At 46.4% G+C, this 13,274-nt stretch overlaps 6 protein-coding genes across 6 annotated transcripts; 1 reads left to right on the top strand and 5 right to left on the bottom strand.

Moving 5' to 3' along the window:
- Positions 1-109: 109 nt before the first annotated feature.
- On the bottom strand, positions 110-1,189 carry C8R40DRAFT_1043614 (PRTase-like protein; the record flags this gene model as incomplete). The annotated part of the gene is made up of 6 exons (XM_046224180.1): positions 110-256; positions 311-393; positions 445-535; positions 603-668; positions 737-805; positions 917-1,189. 6 exons carry the CDS (start codon positions 1,187-1,189, stop codon positions 110-112), a joined length of 729 nt encoding a protein of 242 aa, XP_046086943.1.
- An 88-nt stretch (positions 1,190-1,277) lies between these two features.
- On the top strand, positions 1,278-2,868 carry C8R40DRAFT_162899 (uncharacterized protein). The gene has a single exon (XM_046234219.1). It carries the CDS (start codon positions 1,410-1,412, stop codon positions 2,724-2,726), a length of 1,317 nt encoding a protein of 438 aa, XP_046086944.1. The 5' UTR covers positions 1,278-1,409; the 3' UTR covers positions 2,727-2,868.
- Positions 2,804-5,606, bottom strand: C8R40DRAFT_1187195 (uncharacterized protein; the record flags this gene model as incomplete). Its single annotated transcript, XM_046233013.1, has 2 exons — positions 2,804-3,343; positions 3,435-5,606. The coding sequence occupies 2 exons, from the start codon at positions 5,604-5,606 to the stop codon at positions 2,882-2,884; spliced, it is 2,634 nt and encodes an 877-aa protein (XP_046086945.1). The 3' UTR covers positions 2,804-2,881.
- A 724-nt stretch (positions 5,607-6,330) lies between these two features.
- Positions 6,331-9,089, bottom strand: C8R40DRAFT_162904 (cytochrome P450). Its single transcript, XM_046234221.1, has 15 exons — positions 8,958-9,089; positions 8,831-8,901; positions 8,749-8,778; positions 8,656-8,692; positions 8,544-8,603; positions 8,479-8,491; positions 8,282-8,417; positions 7,841-8,219; positions 7,727-7,782; positions 7,510-7,666; positions 7,419-7,458; positions 7,285-7,356; positions 7,173-7,228; positions 6,995-7,110; positions 6,331-6,699 (listed from the first exon to the last, which is right to left on the bottom strand). The coding sequence occupies exons 2-15, from the start codon at positions 8,879-8,881 to the stop codon at positions 6,658-6,660; spliced, it is 1,245 nt and encodes a 414-aa protein (XP_046086946.1). The 5' UTR covers positions 8,882-8,901; positions 8,958-9,089; the 3' UTR covers positions 6,331-6,657.
- Positions 9,090-9,688: 599 nt separating this feature from the next.
- C8R40DRAFT_162902 (uncharacterized protein) lies at positions 9,689-10,130 on the bottom strand. Its single transcript, XM_046234220.1, has 2 exons — positions 9,784-10,130; positions 9,689-9,733 (listed from the first exon to the last, which is right to left on the bottom strand). Exon 1 carries the CDS (start codon positions 10,045-10,047, stop codon positions 9,850-9,852), a length of 198 nt encoding a protein of 65 aa, XP_046086947.1. The 5' UTR covers positions 10,048-10,130; the 3' UTR covers positions 9,689-9,733; positions 9,784-9,849.
- Positions 10,131-10,214: 84 nt separating this feature from the next.
- Positions 10,215-12,857, bottom strand: C8R40DRAFT_1069067 (cytochrome P450; the record flags this gene model as incomplete). Its single annotated transcript, XM_046226074.1, has 11 exons — positions 10,215-10,259; positions 10,364-10,447; positions 10,571-10,686; positions 10,735-10,778; positions 10,852-10,923; positions 10,983-11,172; positions 11,391-11,790; positions 11,845-11,980; positions 12,043-12,172; positions 12,225-12,261; positions 12,408-12,857. 11 exons carry the CDS (start codon positions 12,855-12,857, stop codon positions 10,215-10,217), a joined length of 1,704 nt encoding a protein of 567 aa, XP_046086948.1.
- Positions 12,858-13,274: the final 417 nt, after the last annotated feature.

The raw sequence follows: 13,274 nt of genomic DNA on the forward strand, positions 1-13,274 counted from the left end.
CTGTGCTGATGATTCCCATATTGAGTAGATTAAGTACCAGGATGTTGCAACTCGCGATACTGCTATAATAAATGAGATTCTCCAAGAGCTGGCAGTCCGTTTTGATTGTTCACTCGCAGTACCTACGTTCGCCGAAATCACCCAGACCAGGGATAATATAGGCTTTCTCGTTCAAACCCTGATCAATCCATCCTGTGATGACCTTGAGACGAGGGAATTTTCCAGAGAATGTTTTCAGCCCTTCAGGAGAAGAGATCTATTTTGGATTAAGTTGTATGTGACTAGATGTGTCTGAAGAGGTACGACGTACAAGGTTAATAAAGATGATACGGTCCTCTGGGACACCATTTTCCATGAGTACGTCGACTGCTTTGATAGCTGAACCACCAGTTGCTACCTCCGAAATCGGTCACATAGAAAAAGAACACAAGTCGCGTAACATACCTAACATGGGATCGAGAAGCAACACGTAGCGCTTAGCGATGTCTTGAGGAAATTTTGAGTAGAAGAGCTTTGGCTGCATGGTCTCCTCGTCCTGGATGAATGGAAAAAAAGATGTATGGGCTATAGCACATGGATAATAAATGTATATATCAGCATACCCTTTGAATTAGGATCTTTCCGATACGAACACTACGACAGACTTCGCGTAAGCCCGCTTCCATGGCCTGGCGAGAAAAACGTGTGTCGGTTAGAATTTTGAAGATGTAAACTCCTTGAAGGGAAGAAAATTCACCTCCCCAGCTCGTAGGATCGACACTCCACATATCTTTCCCTCGAAGCCAACACCATCGTAAGTAGACCCCTAAATAAGACTTAGTTAACACTCTATTAGTATCTGACACACCACTGGATTGCACCCAGCGCGGGCTTTTCTCCCCCAGTGCATGTAAATAAATGGAAGCAGCGAACTTACAGTTGGCGTGATTACGCTTTTCTGTACCACAGGGAGATGATTCAAACCTTCCTCGACCAACAATCGGATGATGCGGTCTGAATAGAACAAAAAGTCTCCACGAGAAGTATCTTTATCTCGAATGATTGTATAAAGAGCTTCAAGTTGAGCGGTCTGTGGTAGAGTGAAGACTGAAGAAGGTAAACCGTTAGTAGATGCGCCGTTGGGTGAAAGGGCGTTGGGTTGAAGAGAAGGTTGAGGCGGAGGTACAGGTGCATCGCCAGTTGAGGACATTGTGTGATTTTTTGGCTGTGTTCGTGACAGCAGGAGAGAACGAGGTGATGGTATGAAAACAAGCCAGAACCGTTATGAACCAACGATCAAGATAAAGTACGGAGCGGAACCGGAACGGCCCGGTTCCGCAATTGCCAACAGCGACGATCAAGCTCAAGTCTCGGAAGCCCTCCATCTTTTCCTATCTTTGCTCCAACTCTGCACACCAAAGCCTGGACTAATGGCTAATTCTTACGACGAGGTAGCCATATACCAATTACCCCACGAGATTTTCCATTGTATCTTCGGTTTCCTAGTTTCTGAGGATCGTCATCAACTCGAAGTAAAGATATCCAGAAGACCCATTGCTGCCTTCACAGTTTCGCAGGTCTCGCAGAGATGGAGGGATATAGCTCTTGAGCTCCCTTTTATTTGGACAAATATTCGGATATTTCATTTCCGTGATTCTCAGCGGAATATGGTCAAAGAACTCATAGCTCGTACCAAGGGCCTTCCCTTGAGCATCATATTGGAATATAACCAGCCTTTGACTGCATCACAGAAGAAGAATTGCTGGGATATCTTACTAGAAATTATGTCGTGCGCTTCCCGCTGGGAAGCCTTGCGTATCGCGGTGAACGAGGACCTCTTTACCCAGATATGTGGAAATTTCGGTGGCCGGCAGGCACCGATACTACAACGATTGGAGTTGATCATACTCGGCTTTCATGAACTCCATGGTCGACATCACCAACTGCTTGTATCACCCTTATACCTTGAACTCAGTCAGACCCACAAACTCAAACATTTAGCCCTGCTCGGAGTTCGGTTACGGATGCCGTCCCCGACTTATATGGAACAGTTGGAAGTTCTTAGTTTGGATTATGCTCCAGGAATGGACATGCTGGACAGACCAGGCCTAGACGTTGAGGCACCCCCCCTTCCGACACGTCTGCGTGCTCTCTCTCTTACTGGGATAGTACTACGCAATCTACCGACGCGTTCTTATCTATCAGAGTACACCGCCCTCCTGACAGTCCTTTCGTTGTCGAACATATCTGGCTATAATTCAGCTGACGTGGTCCGTCTCTTTCAGCACCTTCCTACAACAACTCTTCAAGAGCTCTCCATCTCAAATGTGGATGTCGCATTTTGGGATGGTTTATTAACTTCCATGACGGGCGCCGATCCACGTTATCCTGCTGTGAAGAGATTGTCTTTGCAGAATGTCGAAGTAGGATATGTACAAGAAACGGAACTCCCTCCAACACATTTCATTTCGGCATTTCCAAAGCTAGAGGTGCTCGAGCTGTATAATGTTCAGCACATTACAAATGCCCTCAAATGGCATAAGATGTTCCCTGGTATCCACACTCTCAGAGTGCGGGGTGTACTCTATAAAGTTCTTTGTGATGTGGTTGATTTTCGTATCGAACATGATGTTCCATTGACTACACTCGAGGTTGATACACCTCCATTTCTAGATTTGTCGTCCTTGTCGTGGCTTCAACGAAAAGTGCCAATATTCAAAAGAAACTCAAAAGAAAACGCATACTGAAGTAAATTCTTGTTTGTACAACGTATGTTATAACAACGGTAAATGTAGAAATACGTCCACATAACTTGTAAGGCATAGGCATAGGTTTTTTGTGTACACATAATGTGTGGTGAAAAAAGATAGGATGCAGACATACGTGCATAAATACATAAAACCTATGGGCGTGTAGACTCGGCGACAGGATGTCCATCTCCAAGCACCTGCTTTAGCAAAAACTCGACTCGTTCTCGGTCCTCACTCATCCTCCGCATTTCTTCAACCCACCTAGCTTCCCGTTGTTCGTACATGTTCCTCATAACATTCAAACTTCCAAGCGCAGCCTCCAGTACCCGCTTCATATCCTCCTTATTCGATTCTGAACTCCCGTCAGATCCATCGCCACTTCCGCTCGACGCATTGAGGAATCGGTCCACCAATGAGGCCTTATGCGAACGCGACGTTCTTCGTTGAGCAGCGACCTGCCGGAACCCGGCACGTACACCCTTCAGAGCCTGTGAATGTCCAATAGCAGGCAGCCGCCGGATCGAACGAGAGGTGACGAGATGGAGCTTCGTTGAGTGGGACGGAGCAGCCAACAGAATCATAGTGGCGTCGGTTTGCCGATCTAGAGCTTGGAACTGCCAACAAACAGGGTCAGAATTGCCTAAATTGAACCCACTTCGAAAGAAAGTGCCCTTTTGAACTGGATTTAACAAAATTTTCACTCACAGCTTGCAACAAAGCATCCCACTTGGTCTCCCAACGACGTCGACGTTTCTCGACATTATTCACGTATGTAGGATGATATTCTAATTCCAACAAATCCTCTTCATCTTCTTCCTCATCTTCGTCAACCCACTCAGCCGACGCAGTATCATCAACAATAGGAATAGGAATCGGAATCGGGATCGGAATCGCCGAAGTAGTTCCGTTTACCCAGTTACCTTCCTCGGAAACGGCGAAGCGTGTGTCCTCTCCTGCGGTCTCTTCGCCAGAAGTTGAAGGTTCAGGACTGGTCTCTCGCGGCTGTGTACTATCCACGCGCGGAGGGGGTTTTCGATTGGCTTTTGGAGCAGGACGATACGCACGTAAATTTGACGAATCGGATTTCCTTCGTAAACTGACCATTGGGGGATGAGGAGGGAGCGGGATGGGCTCGTGGCTTGGACTCGACTGTCTTGTCACGGTATCCGGAATTTGCCCTCCCATGAGACGTTGTGTGTGCCAGTACGCCCACGGATTGTATGTGGGCGGGTAAGGCGTCGAGGAGGGCGAAAGAGTTGAGTCTGTTATATTGCCAGAATGATTCTGGGCGTACATCTGGAATTGCTTGACGAATTGCTCTTGGATTACCGCAGGGTTTAAACCAAGATTGGAGTTCGTTTGCGAGTGACCAGAGTAGCTCATATTCCTACGAACATGTGTGAAAGGATATGGATAAGGTGAACCGGCAGGAGCAACTGGACTGAAGGGAGGATACGAATCCTTTGGGTTTTCATATCGTCCGGACAGCATTGGAGATGGTGAAGGAGGGGACGTCTGGCTATGGGGTGTTGGTGGAATGGGAGCATCTGGTCGAGGCGAACGTAGGTACGCCTGAATATATGCAGATGTTGGGTCATCCATAAGGCCCTGAAAATCATCAGGATGCATATGTTGAGCATAATAATGAGCATAAGACTCTTGTATAGGATCAGGCCTGGGTATCGGTTTAGGAGCTTCTGCATACTGAGGCGGCATCTCGGAGGTGCGAGCCTGCTCCACTTGCTCGAATAACGAGGTATCCAGTCCTCGTAAACCGAGTTGATCAGTGGATCCATTTCGACCGCGACCTCTATGCGGGGCAGGAACAGCTCCCCTAGGTTGAGTTTGTTGAGCGGGCCGAAATCGATTTTGCTCTGTGTTTTCTGCAGTAGGAATCCCGGCCGATGGAGAACGAGGAGTGCCACTGCCATCGTTCGAACTCTCCTGTTTGTCACTTTTTTCATAGAGAGTATCTTCATCTTCTGGTCGAATGGCAGCACGGCTACTCCGGCCATCCTGGATATAAGATCCTTCGGGATTGAGATCCGATGAAGGCGTAGGAGACCCAAGTTCTGGTTCGCGTTGCTGGTGTATCTGGTGCATGTAGCGAGAATGTTCTCGACCATTCACCTCCGCTTTGATAGCTACTGGGACTTCTTCCTCAGGTTCTTCCTGTAAAGGTAAGGATTTGTCTGGTGTTCGTGCACTAATCGCTTGCAGTGGAGGCGTCTGCGTAGCCAATGTAAGATTTGGTCGGCTATCATGCGCGGGTCTGCGAGCAACAGAAGCGGGTTCGTGATGGTATTGATTGTATTGCTCCCCGGGTGACCCAAGAGGAGTGATGTACGGCGGCGATTTCCGTCGTTCGGGAGTTTGTGATTGGTTAGGGGAAAACGAGGGACGATCGCGTGCCTTTGGGCTCTCTCGACTTTCTCGAACCGAGGGACGTCGACCAAGTTGTCCATCTACTGCTTTGGGGCTCGACTTTTCTGCAGCCCGAACTCGTTCCACACCGGGATCCCTCAGAGAACTATCAGTTTTCACATTTGTGGCGTTGTAACCAGATCCAACTGGATAAGAGGGATAGATGTGGGCGGCAGCAGCCAATCCTTGTGCCTGTTGCAGATCCGCCCGCTCAATCTCTGCCATCAGCTCATCAGTCATTTGCCAGTTCTGTTCAAGATCGTGCAAGTTGGACAGAAACTGAGGAGGTGGCACACGATTCATGGGACGGGGATAATGCGTGACGTTATTCGGCTGATGAATGGGAGGGGAAGCACCGGGACTCATCCGGGGCTCACTGCTGAGTTCCTGAAGGCTTGGTGGATTAGGATGAGGGGGTGTAGGCAGCAATCGCTGCACTTGAGAACCCTGCATCGGTGGAGATCGACGAGAAGAATTGGAAGATGTTGGGCTGGATTGTTGTCCAGGATAAGACTGTTGACTAACAGCAAAAATTTGTGCAGCGGTTGGTACTAGGGGAAGTGATTGGGCCTTCAAAGTACGCTGTCTGTCTCGAAACGGGGAGGGAGAATTTTCTCGTCCGGGAATATTGTGTAATGAACCTATAAGACAAAAAAAACAAAAACGAAATTAGCGAGACACTTCCCTCAAGGCTCGAAGGAATCTATGGAAGATAACCGTGGGTTCAAGCGGCATGCGCAAGTGTATTGACTTGACCTGTTTCCCAACAGATGTTCCATGGATCATTGTATAAAAACTTACCAGGTGTAACAGGATGCTTGCGCTGGCGCTGTGGGGAATGACTAGACATCTTGTAAGAGCGTTATCGACCCGTAAATATGAGAGGGGACCAAAGAGTTACGAATGTTGCGGAAAAGGAGGATAATGAACCTTTAGCTTGATAGAGACTGCGCGCGCGATTCCAACGTGTTATATGTTCTGTTAGACGCCTTCAGGCAACGAGGTCGGCAACCAGGTTTGGAAGTTCTGCCTCGAGGCTGAAAAGACACAAGAACAAATCCCGGTCCGATAAGTTCTTTTCATTTGATGAAAAGAATATTGAGCGCATTATGGAGGACAGAATTGAAACAAACTGAGAATAATAGCGCTATGATTGTGGCGTTGTAATGTGTGGATAATGGTTTCCATTGGGTGGCACAACAGCAGAGATATTATCCCGAGTTGAAGTAAAAGTAGAGGAGCAAAGAAATCACGTGAAACTAAACTCAAATGGAGATAATTTTCGAGAAATGATATCCATGAAGCAAGGTCGAGGCAATAAGCATCGAACAGAATGAAGGTGATCTCAAATTTGGAGAATGGATACATGGAGCGAAGAAGACCGGTACCAGAAAAAAATACCGTTACCAATCGATGAGCAGTACAATCTAACCTAATCTAACGCATGATGATAATATACATGGTATTGGTGGACAAAGACATCCATTTACATTCGTCGAACTACTCATGCTAAGTTTGCGTCCTTCATCCTCACCCACAGTGCCTTCTGTTGTCATGTATCCATTAGAGTTCATTTCCAATTCTCTCCTAAAAGTTGATCACTGACCTTGACGTTCATCGTTAGATGTGTTGCATGCAAAACCTTGTCAAGCCCCTTAGTCGTTCCCGGCGCAGGTTTCCAACTGGCAGGAGGCTTGGATGATTCAGGTTGTACGTCCCAGGCGATCTGAAAATCGGTGAAGGCTTGCAGGAACTTGATCAGAAAGTATGATGTTTCGTTGTACGCAAACTGAAAAGACACATCAGCCGTTGTAGTTTACAAGATCGACAACTAAGCTCACCTGTTGACCGAGGCAAATGCGTGGGCCTGCATTGAACGGGAGGAATATGAAAGGATTGGGTGTCAAGTACTTGTGCAATCGTTCATCGAGGAAACGATCGGGGTCGAATTCTAGCACTGATAGACAGGCGTACTTTAGAACATATCGTAGGCACCGGCATAACTTTTGATGCACAAACCATCTGGGCCCCAAAGGTCGGCTCGACGATGCATCAGAAAGACACTGTACAAGCACCTTGAGTTGTACACGAAAATCAGATAAATTTGTGGTGAGACACGATGAGAATTTACTTCACGCCAGCGGGAATGTAATACGCCGGTTGGGTTTCTGTCTGTGGAAGAACAACGGGACTTCTAGTCGTTCTGCAACAAGAACGGTCAACGTTACTATTCATCGAAGAAGAATAAATTTTGCAGCCGGCTACCTTCCGTCGAATGGGACTGCTGGGTACAGCCGAAGAGTTTCTACGAATTGATGACATGAGTAAATTCTTCAAATGAAAAAGACTTACGTACCATTAATGAAAGCACGTAGGAACTTCATCTCAGAGATGATTTTGTATGTGGGGCGAGCATTAGGCCCCACTTTCTCCAGGACTTCGAGTCTTAGTCTTTCCGTGATGTCAGGTCGTTCAGTTAAGACGTAGATACAAAAGGTCAAGAGGGAAGCAGTCTGTATGTGCGTCTATTGTTTAGTTCAAGATATTCGGATTACTGGCAACAGAAATCAGACCGTATCACGTCCAGCGACGAGTATATTTACGAGTTCATCCTTGATGACTTGATTGTCTGGATCGGACATTAACAGCGTCAGCATTCACTTCGACAAAGGGAACTCTGCTCGGACCTGCGGTATGTTTGATCAGATGGTCCAAGAACGTCTCTCCCTCGTTATCATCATCGCTGGGCTTCTCCGCTGCAAGATGTTGTCTCCTCTCTTCGAGGATCGGATTCACAAATTCATCGACTTGTTGCCGGTACGGTGACACCTTGTCTGACCAAATCTCCTTCAAAGGCCACAGCATTCCAAATCTAGCTCGAAATGCTGTGTGAATTTGACCTTGCATGAAAGCACGGACAAAAACATTGGAAGGATGGTTCAAGATGGAGGGATCGTTCGCCAGGGGTGAACTTTCTGGGTAAGGCAAGTTGGCTCCGAGCGACCCGACATCCTTCCCAAATAAGAATTCGGTTGCGGAGTCGAGCGTGAAACGAGCCACAACGTCCTTAATGAAGAGGAGCATCAGACGAATCGATATTTACGCAGTGGAGTTGTGTCTTTGCGAACCTGGAAGTCAATGGGGTAACCTTGAGTTAGACGAGCCTTAATGGTAGAGATGGTGTTCTCTGTGTGACGTTCAAAGTTATCAAAATCGCTGATTCTGTTCCTACTGAAGAAAGGACGAGTCATGTTTCGATGAGTCCTATGCAAAAGGGAACATGATGAGGCTAGCGAACAACAAGCACTGAATGGGTTACGCTTACTTCCATCTTTCTCCTGTTAGATTTATCAGTTGTGGTAGCGTCGGGGATTGAGAGGAGATCATTACCGTCAGAATTGAATACACCTAATCCTAACAGAGAGTGAAGTTGATCAAAAGTAACAGGGCCTAGTTCGATGAGAATGAATTCCTCCTTCATCAAGAGGTTAAGAATCTCCACCTTTCTCGAAGTTCTCGAATTGGGTAGCTAGAAATGCCTATACATGGCGTCGTCAGCCAAATAAACTGATATTGTGCCTGAAGATCGCGTTACCTTGATGTGCTCAGGCTCCACCGTCATGAGCTGAGAAATTCAGTCTGTGAGTAACCCAATATATCAAAATGAGGGATCGTACACGGGTTTCCCCGTATATCTTCAATCTGAAGGTGTATCCGTACTGGTTCATCCATTCGAAGTAACAATCACCTGAAAGGTGCAATAGTGAGTTCAACATTCACATGATCCTCAAGTTACTGACATACCCGTGTATCCGTGACTAAAACTTTCAATGATTGCAGACCGTAGCTCGTAACTGCTTCCTTGAACCGCTGGAGGTTGTATGGCACCCAGTACAGCCGCTCTGCGGTTGCCTAAAACTTCGGCACACTGTGTCTGAGCCCATAACACAGATATTGTAAATAATACACTGGCACTGCCAGTTTTTAAGGTTTTTTGATTTCACTGGCTATAGTCAGTGGTTATATTGTAAATAATCACTGACAGGGTCATTGGACACAAGATACGTCCATATTCGGAACAGTATTACATGATGTGTCCCGATTTAGAAGAATATTACGAGATAATGGCAATCAATAATGTCAAAAAGAATGAACAACCCCAGCAGGAATTGAACCCAAGAACTCTAGGTAGAAAGGACAACAACAATGCTGATGCTGAAACCACTTGCACCATATGCACACAAGAAACCTGCCTCATTATTGGTAATTATCCTACTCTGTGCATCAAATATCAGGCCTGCACTCCGCTCCCCTCCCCTCCCTCGCTACGCTCAGGGGGTCCCCCGAACCGGGGAGTCGTCGGCAGGCACTCTAAAGCTTCATTTGATGCTTTAAATATCTGCAAGCGCCTGCGGCGCACCTAACCCCTAACTGCGCTTCGCGCAAGCCGCCTTCGGCGGCACCTAACCCCTAACGAAGTGTGCTGATTGTGTGGCAATGTTCAGACCCACTCCGTTATGTTGGGGCTAGCATAGCTAGCCCCAACCGGAGCGCGCCTTCACATTGCAGTGTGTTAGTTACTGTAGTCTCACTGTCGTTGCCACTAAAATTTGATTTTACAACCACTTACTATAGCCAGTGAAATCAAAAAACCTAAAAAACTGGTATTGCCAGTTGATTATCAATTATATCTACGTTACAAGGTGTGTGTCTGAACTAAAAAGAGCACTGGGTGGACGAAGATCGCGCAGATGAGATAGATCCACGTAGAGTAAGCGGAAAATGCAGGTCGCTGTCCGCTAAGGACAGTTAGAGCCCCAAATACTGCAATCGAGGACAAGATTCGAGGGAGGACGAGGCGAAAGAGGAAACTCAGTCCTGGAGGGATTGTCATTGATTCAGTTGGTTATTCTTCGCTCAAAAAACGACGTAGGACTTTTCCAAGCGTTGTTATAACAAAGCCTTAAATTTATATATCCTTACTGTACGGTGGGAAGAACGCGGATTTTAACCGGTCGTGATTTTATCCCGATTACCGGAAAGAAGCACAAGTATGTGGACTCATACTTTAAGTTCTCGTTCCTGCATCTTGACCCATAAGCCATCCTGAATGATGAACCTCGTCAGCAAAAAACAGATAATCTCGGCGCAAAACAAAAAAAGAAACAATATACCTTCACCACCATCGTCAAATGCGAGGAGAGCTTTACCTTCTCTCTACCTTTCGTTGTTCCAGGAAGGGGTTCCCATTCTGCAGGAGGTCTTGAAGACTCCGGTTGGACAGCCCAATCCACCTGAAAGCCAATGAAGGACTGCAGAAATCTGATGAGAAAGTACGATGCTTCGTTATAGGCAAACTAAGCCCGAGGGAGTTAGCAATCATGGAACCAGCGTGGAGTATAGTCGATGACACCGACCTGTTGACCGATACATATTCTCGGCCCAGCATTGAATGCAGCGAATATGAAAGGATTTGGAATCAGATATCGTTGTGCTCTATCATCAATGAAACGGTCGGGATCGAATTCCAGCGCTAAACAAGGTTAGCCTTGGATTGACGCTTGTAAAAGTATGCGCTCACAATCAGGACCCCACAAGTCCTCTCGGCGATGCATCAGGAATACACTGTAAACGCATCTTAGTCGCGGGACAACGAAAATCAATGCGAATTCACAAGGAAAGTAAGATGAATGTTTACTTGACACCTGCGGGTATGTATAAAGGCGGTTGACCGTTTTTCGCAGGAAGAACGATAGATGTTTTGGAATATCTGCGATACGAAAATCAGTTACAGAATCGGTCTAATTCTTGAGTTTTAACAAAGCCAACCTGGAATTGAAGGGTACTGCGGGGTAAAGGCGAAGAGTTTCTGGATTGAACTTCATAAGTATATGAGACTTCCAAGCTCTGAATGTCAAACCATTTAGGAACGCTCGAAGATATTTCATATCCGCAATATTCTTGTATGTGGGGCGAGCATTAGACCCAACGAACTCTAGAATCTCCTTCCTCAACCTTTCTGTAAGTTCTGGTCTTTCAGTCAAGACATAAATCGCAAATGTCAACAAAGAAGCAGTCTGTACGTTGTTCAGCAAGGAAGAACTTGGAGCTGGCATATGTCGGGTCTTACAGTGTCCCTTCCGGCAACCAATATATTCACAAGTTCGTCTCTGATAATCTGATCGTCTAGGAAGAATTCGGTCTGATTTCAGAAGTTCCATGGACAATGCAACATACCGTCTGTAGAGCGAATTAGATGGTCGAGGAACGTTTCGCCTTCCCCGTCTTCGTCGCTCTCTTTACTTCGACTTGTCGTACCCCTTGCTAATTGCTCATTTCTCCTCTCTTGGAGAATTGGGTTTGTAAAATTATCCACGTGTGCCCGCTGAGCCTTGACTTTGTCTGACCAAAATTCGGCCAAAGGCCACATATCTCCCCGCCTTCCGCGTAGGGCAGCTTGGTCCTGTCCTTGGGTAAATGCACGAACAAAAACATTAGACGGGTGATTGAAGGTCGATGAGTCTTTTTGGATAATGGGCGCGCCTTTCGGATATGGAAGTCCAGCACCAAGGGATCCGACATCTTTTCCGAAGAGAAATTCAGTTGCAGAATCGAGAGTAAAGCGTCCAATCGCATCCTAAAGTGCGGTCAAGCTTCTGAGATACTACATGATAGTTTAACGTGAGATTACCTGAAACTCTATAGGATATCCTTGTGCCAGACGTTGCTTCATAGCAGATATAGTATTGTCCGCATGACGTTCGAATATATCGAAATCACTGATTCTGGTCTTGCTGAAGAAAGGGCGAGTCATATTTCTGTGAAATCTAGTTCCAACATCGAGCAACATCATCAGTACTGAGCAACTAAAGTCAATCGACGAACCTACTTCCACATGTCACCTGTTATTATTTCACAGTCAACGGTGCCGTTCTTTGAAGTCATATGAAAGTATTTACCATCCGAATTGAATACTCCTGAACCGAGAAGAGATTTCAGCTGTTGATAATTAACAAGACCTACAACCATGTTCGTGAATCTTATATCAAACGACCTGAACAAGGAACGAACCTTTTTCAAAATTATTGAATTGAGTGGCAAGAATCGCCTACACAAGGAAAGGGGTAGTCAGCGTACAAACACGCGAGTTGATCAAAGCGAAATTCATACTTTGATGTGTTCAGGCTCTAAGGTCATAACCTGGGGCGGACATGGGTGAGCTGATTTCATAGACCACTAGAATGATCAATCTACCCGAGTTTCAGTGTAGGCTTGATACATGTAAGTGTTGCCATATTTTTGTGCCCATTCAAGATACGCCTCTCCTTTAAACCGTATAGGATCAACGGTCGAGATGGGTACGGGTAAGTGATAGACGAACTTGAGCTTACCGATATATCCATTACCAAAACTTCGCATAACAGAAGCTAGCACTTCCGAGCTACTTTCTTCGACCAATGGGGGCAGGACTGCACCTTTTGCAGCCGCTCTGCGCGCGTTAAGGATATTCATATACGGTCTGGCAAGAAATAGCATCCAAAGGGGTCGTGCAAAGAATGCACCGACGTAAAGCAGCCATCTGGTGGATGTTGGGAATGTATGACCTTGGTTTTCGATTGCGGTTTTAATTGCATAGACACAAAACACAAACAGGATTTGGGGCAAGACTAGACGAAAGATTAGTGCTGGGCCAGGAGGTATCATGGTGGCAGCGGATGAGGCACTAGTGTAGCGAGAGGCTGGAAAAATAGAGTGCCTCAAATATGGCAGCGGAACACGAGGCGGGTCAAAGATCAGTATTCGCGCCTTCTTATATGTGAAAAAAGCCTGGCTAAGACCGTCAGGAACCCTCACCAGAGGTCGTCCGAAACGCATGTCCAATGTATAGAAATCTTATGTCCTTGAAACTCCAGCTTCTCCGAGAGTACGACAACCAAGCGCCCGAGAGCAAATGCCCGAATATTCGAGTTCTGGCAGCTGAAATTTGTTGGATGGAATCCCGCAACCGGTCACAGGTGAAATCCACCCTTCCGATTGAAAAGATAAACGGGGATCTGACGCAGCCATTAAGGTCTCGATGAGGATCGAATATTGAGTCTGTGTTACACCCATCAATTTACT

The sequence above is a fragment of the Lentinula edodes genome, assembly GCF_021015755.1.
Source record: "Lentinula edodes strain Le(Bin) 0899 ss11 chromosome Unknown C8R40scaffold_15, whole genome shotgun sequence".
In the NCBI taxonomy this organism is placed as follows: domain Eukaryota; kingdom Fungi; phylum Basidiomycota; class Agaricomycetes; order Agaricales; family Omphalotaceae; genus Lentinula; species Lentinula edodes.

What these genes read in the sequence shown, in the direction of transcription:
- C8R40DRAFT_162899 (XM_046234219.1), top strand. Translation starts at nt 1,410, where the DNA reads ATGGCTAATTCTTACGACGAGGTAGCCATATACCAATTACCCCACGAG.
- C8R40DRAFT_162904 (XM_046234221.1), bottom strand. Translation starts at nt 8,881, where the DNA reads ATGAACCAGTACGGATACACCTTCAGATTGAAGATATACGGGGAAACC. An exon ending in AGATATACGGGGAAACCCGT is followed by an intron (nt 8,779 to 8,830) that starts GTACGATCCCTC and finishes TGAATTTCTCAG; the next exon opens with CTCATGACGGTGGAGCCTGA. An exon ending in CCTACGTGCTTTCATTAATG is followed by an intron (nt 7,459 to 7,509) that starts GTACGTAAGTCT and finishes ATCAATTCGTAG; the next exon opens with AAACTCTTCGGCTGTACCCA.
- C8R40DRAFT_162902 (XM_046234220.1), bottom strand. Translation starts at nt 10,047, where the DNA reads ATGACAATCCCTCCAGGACTGAGTTTCCTCTTTCGCCTCGTCCTCCCT.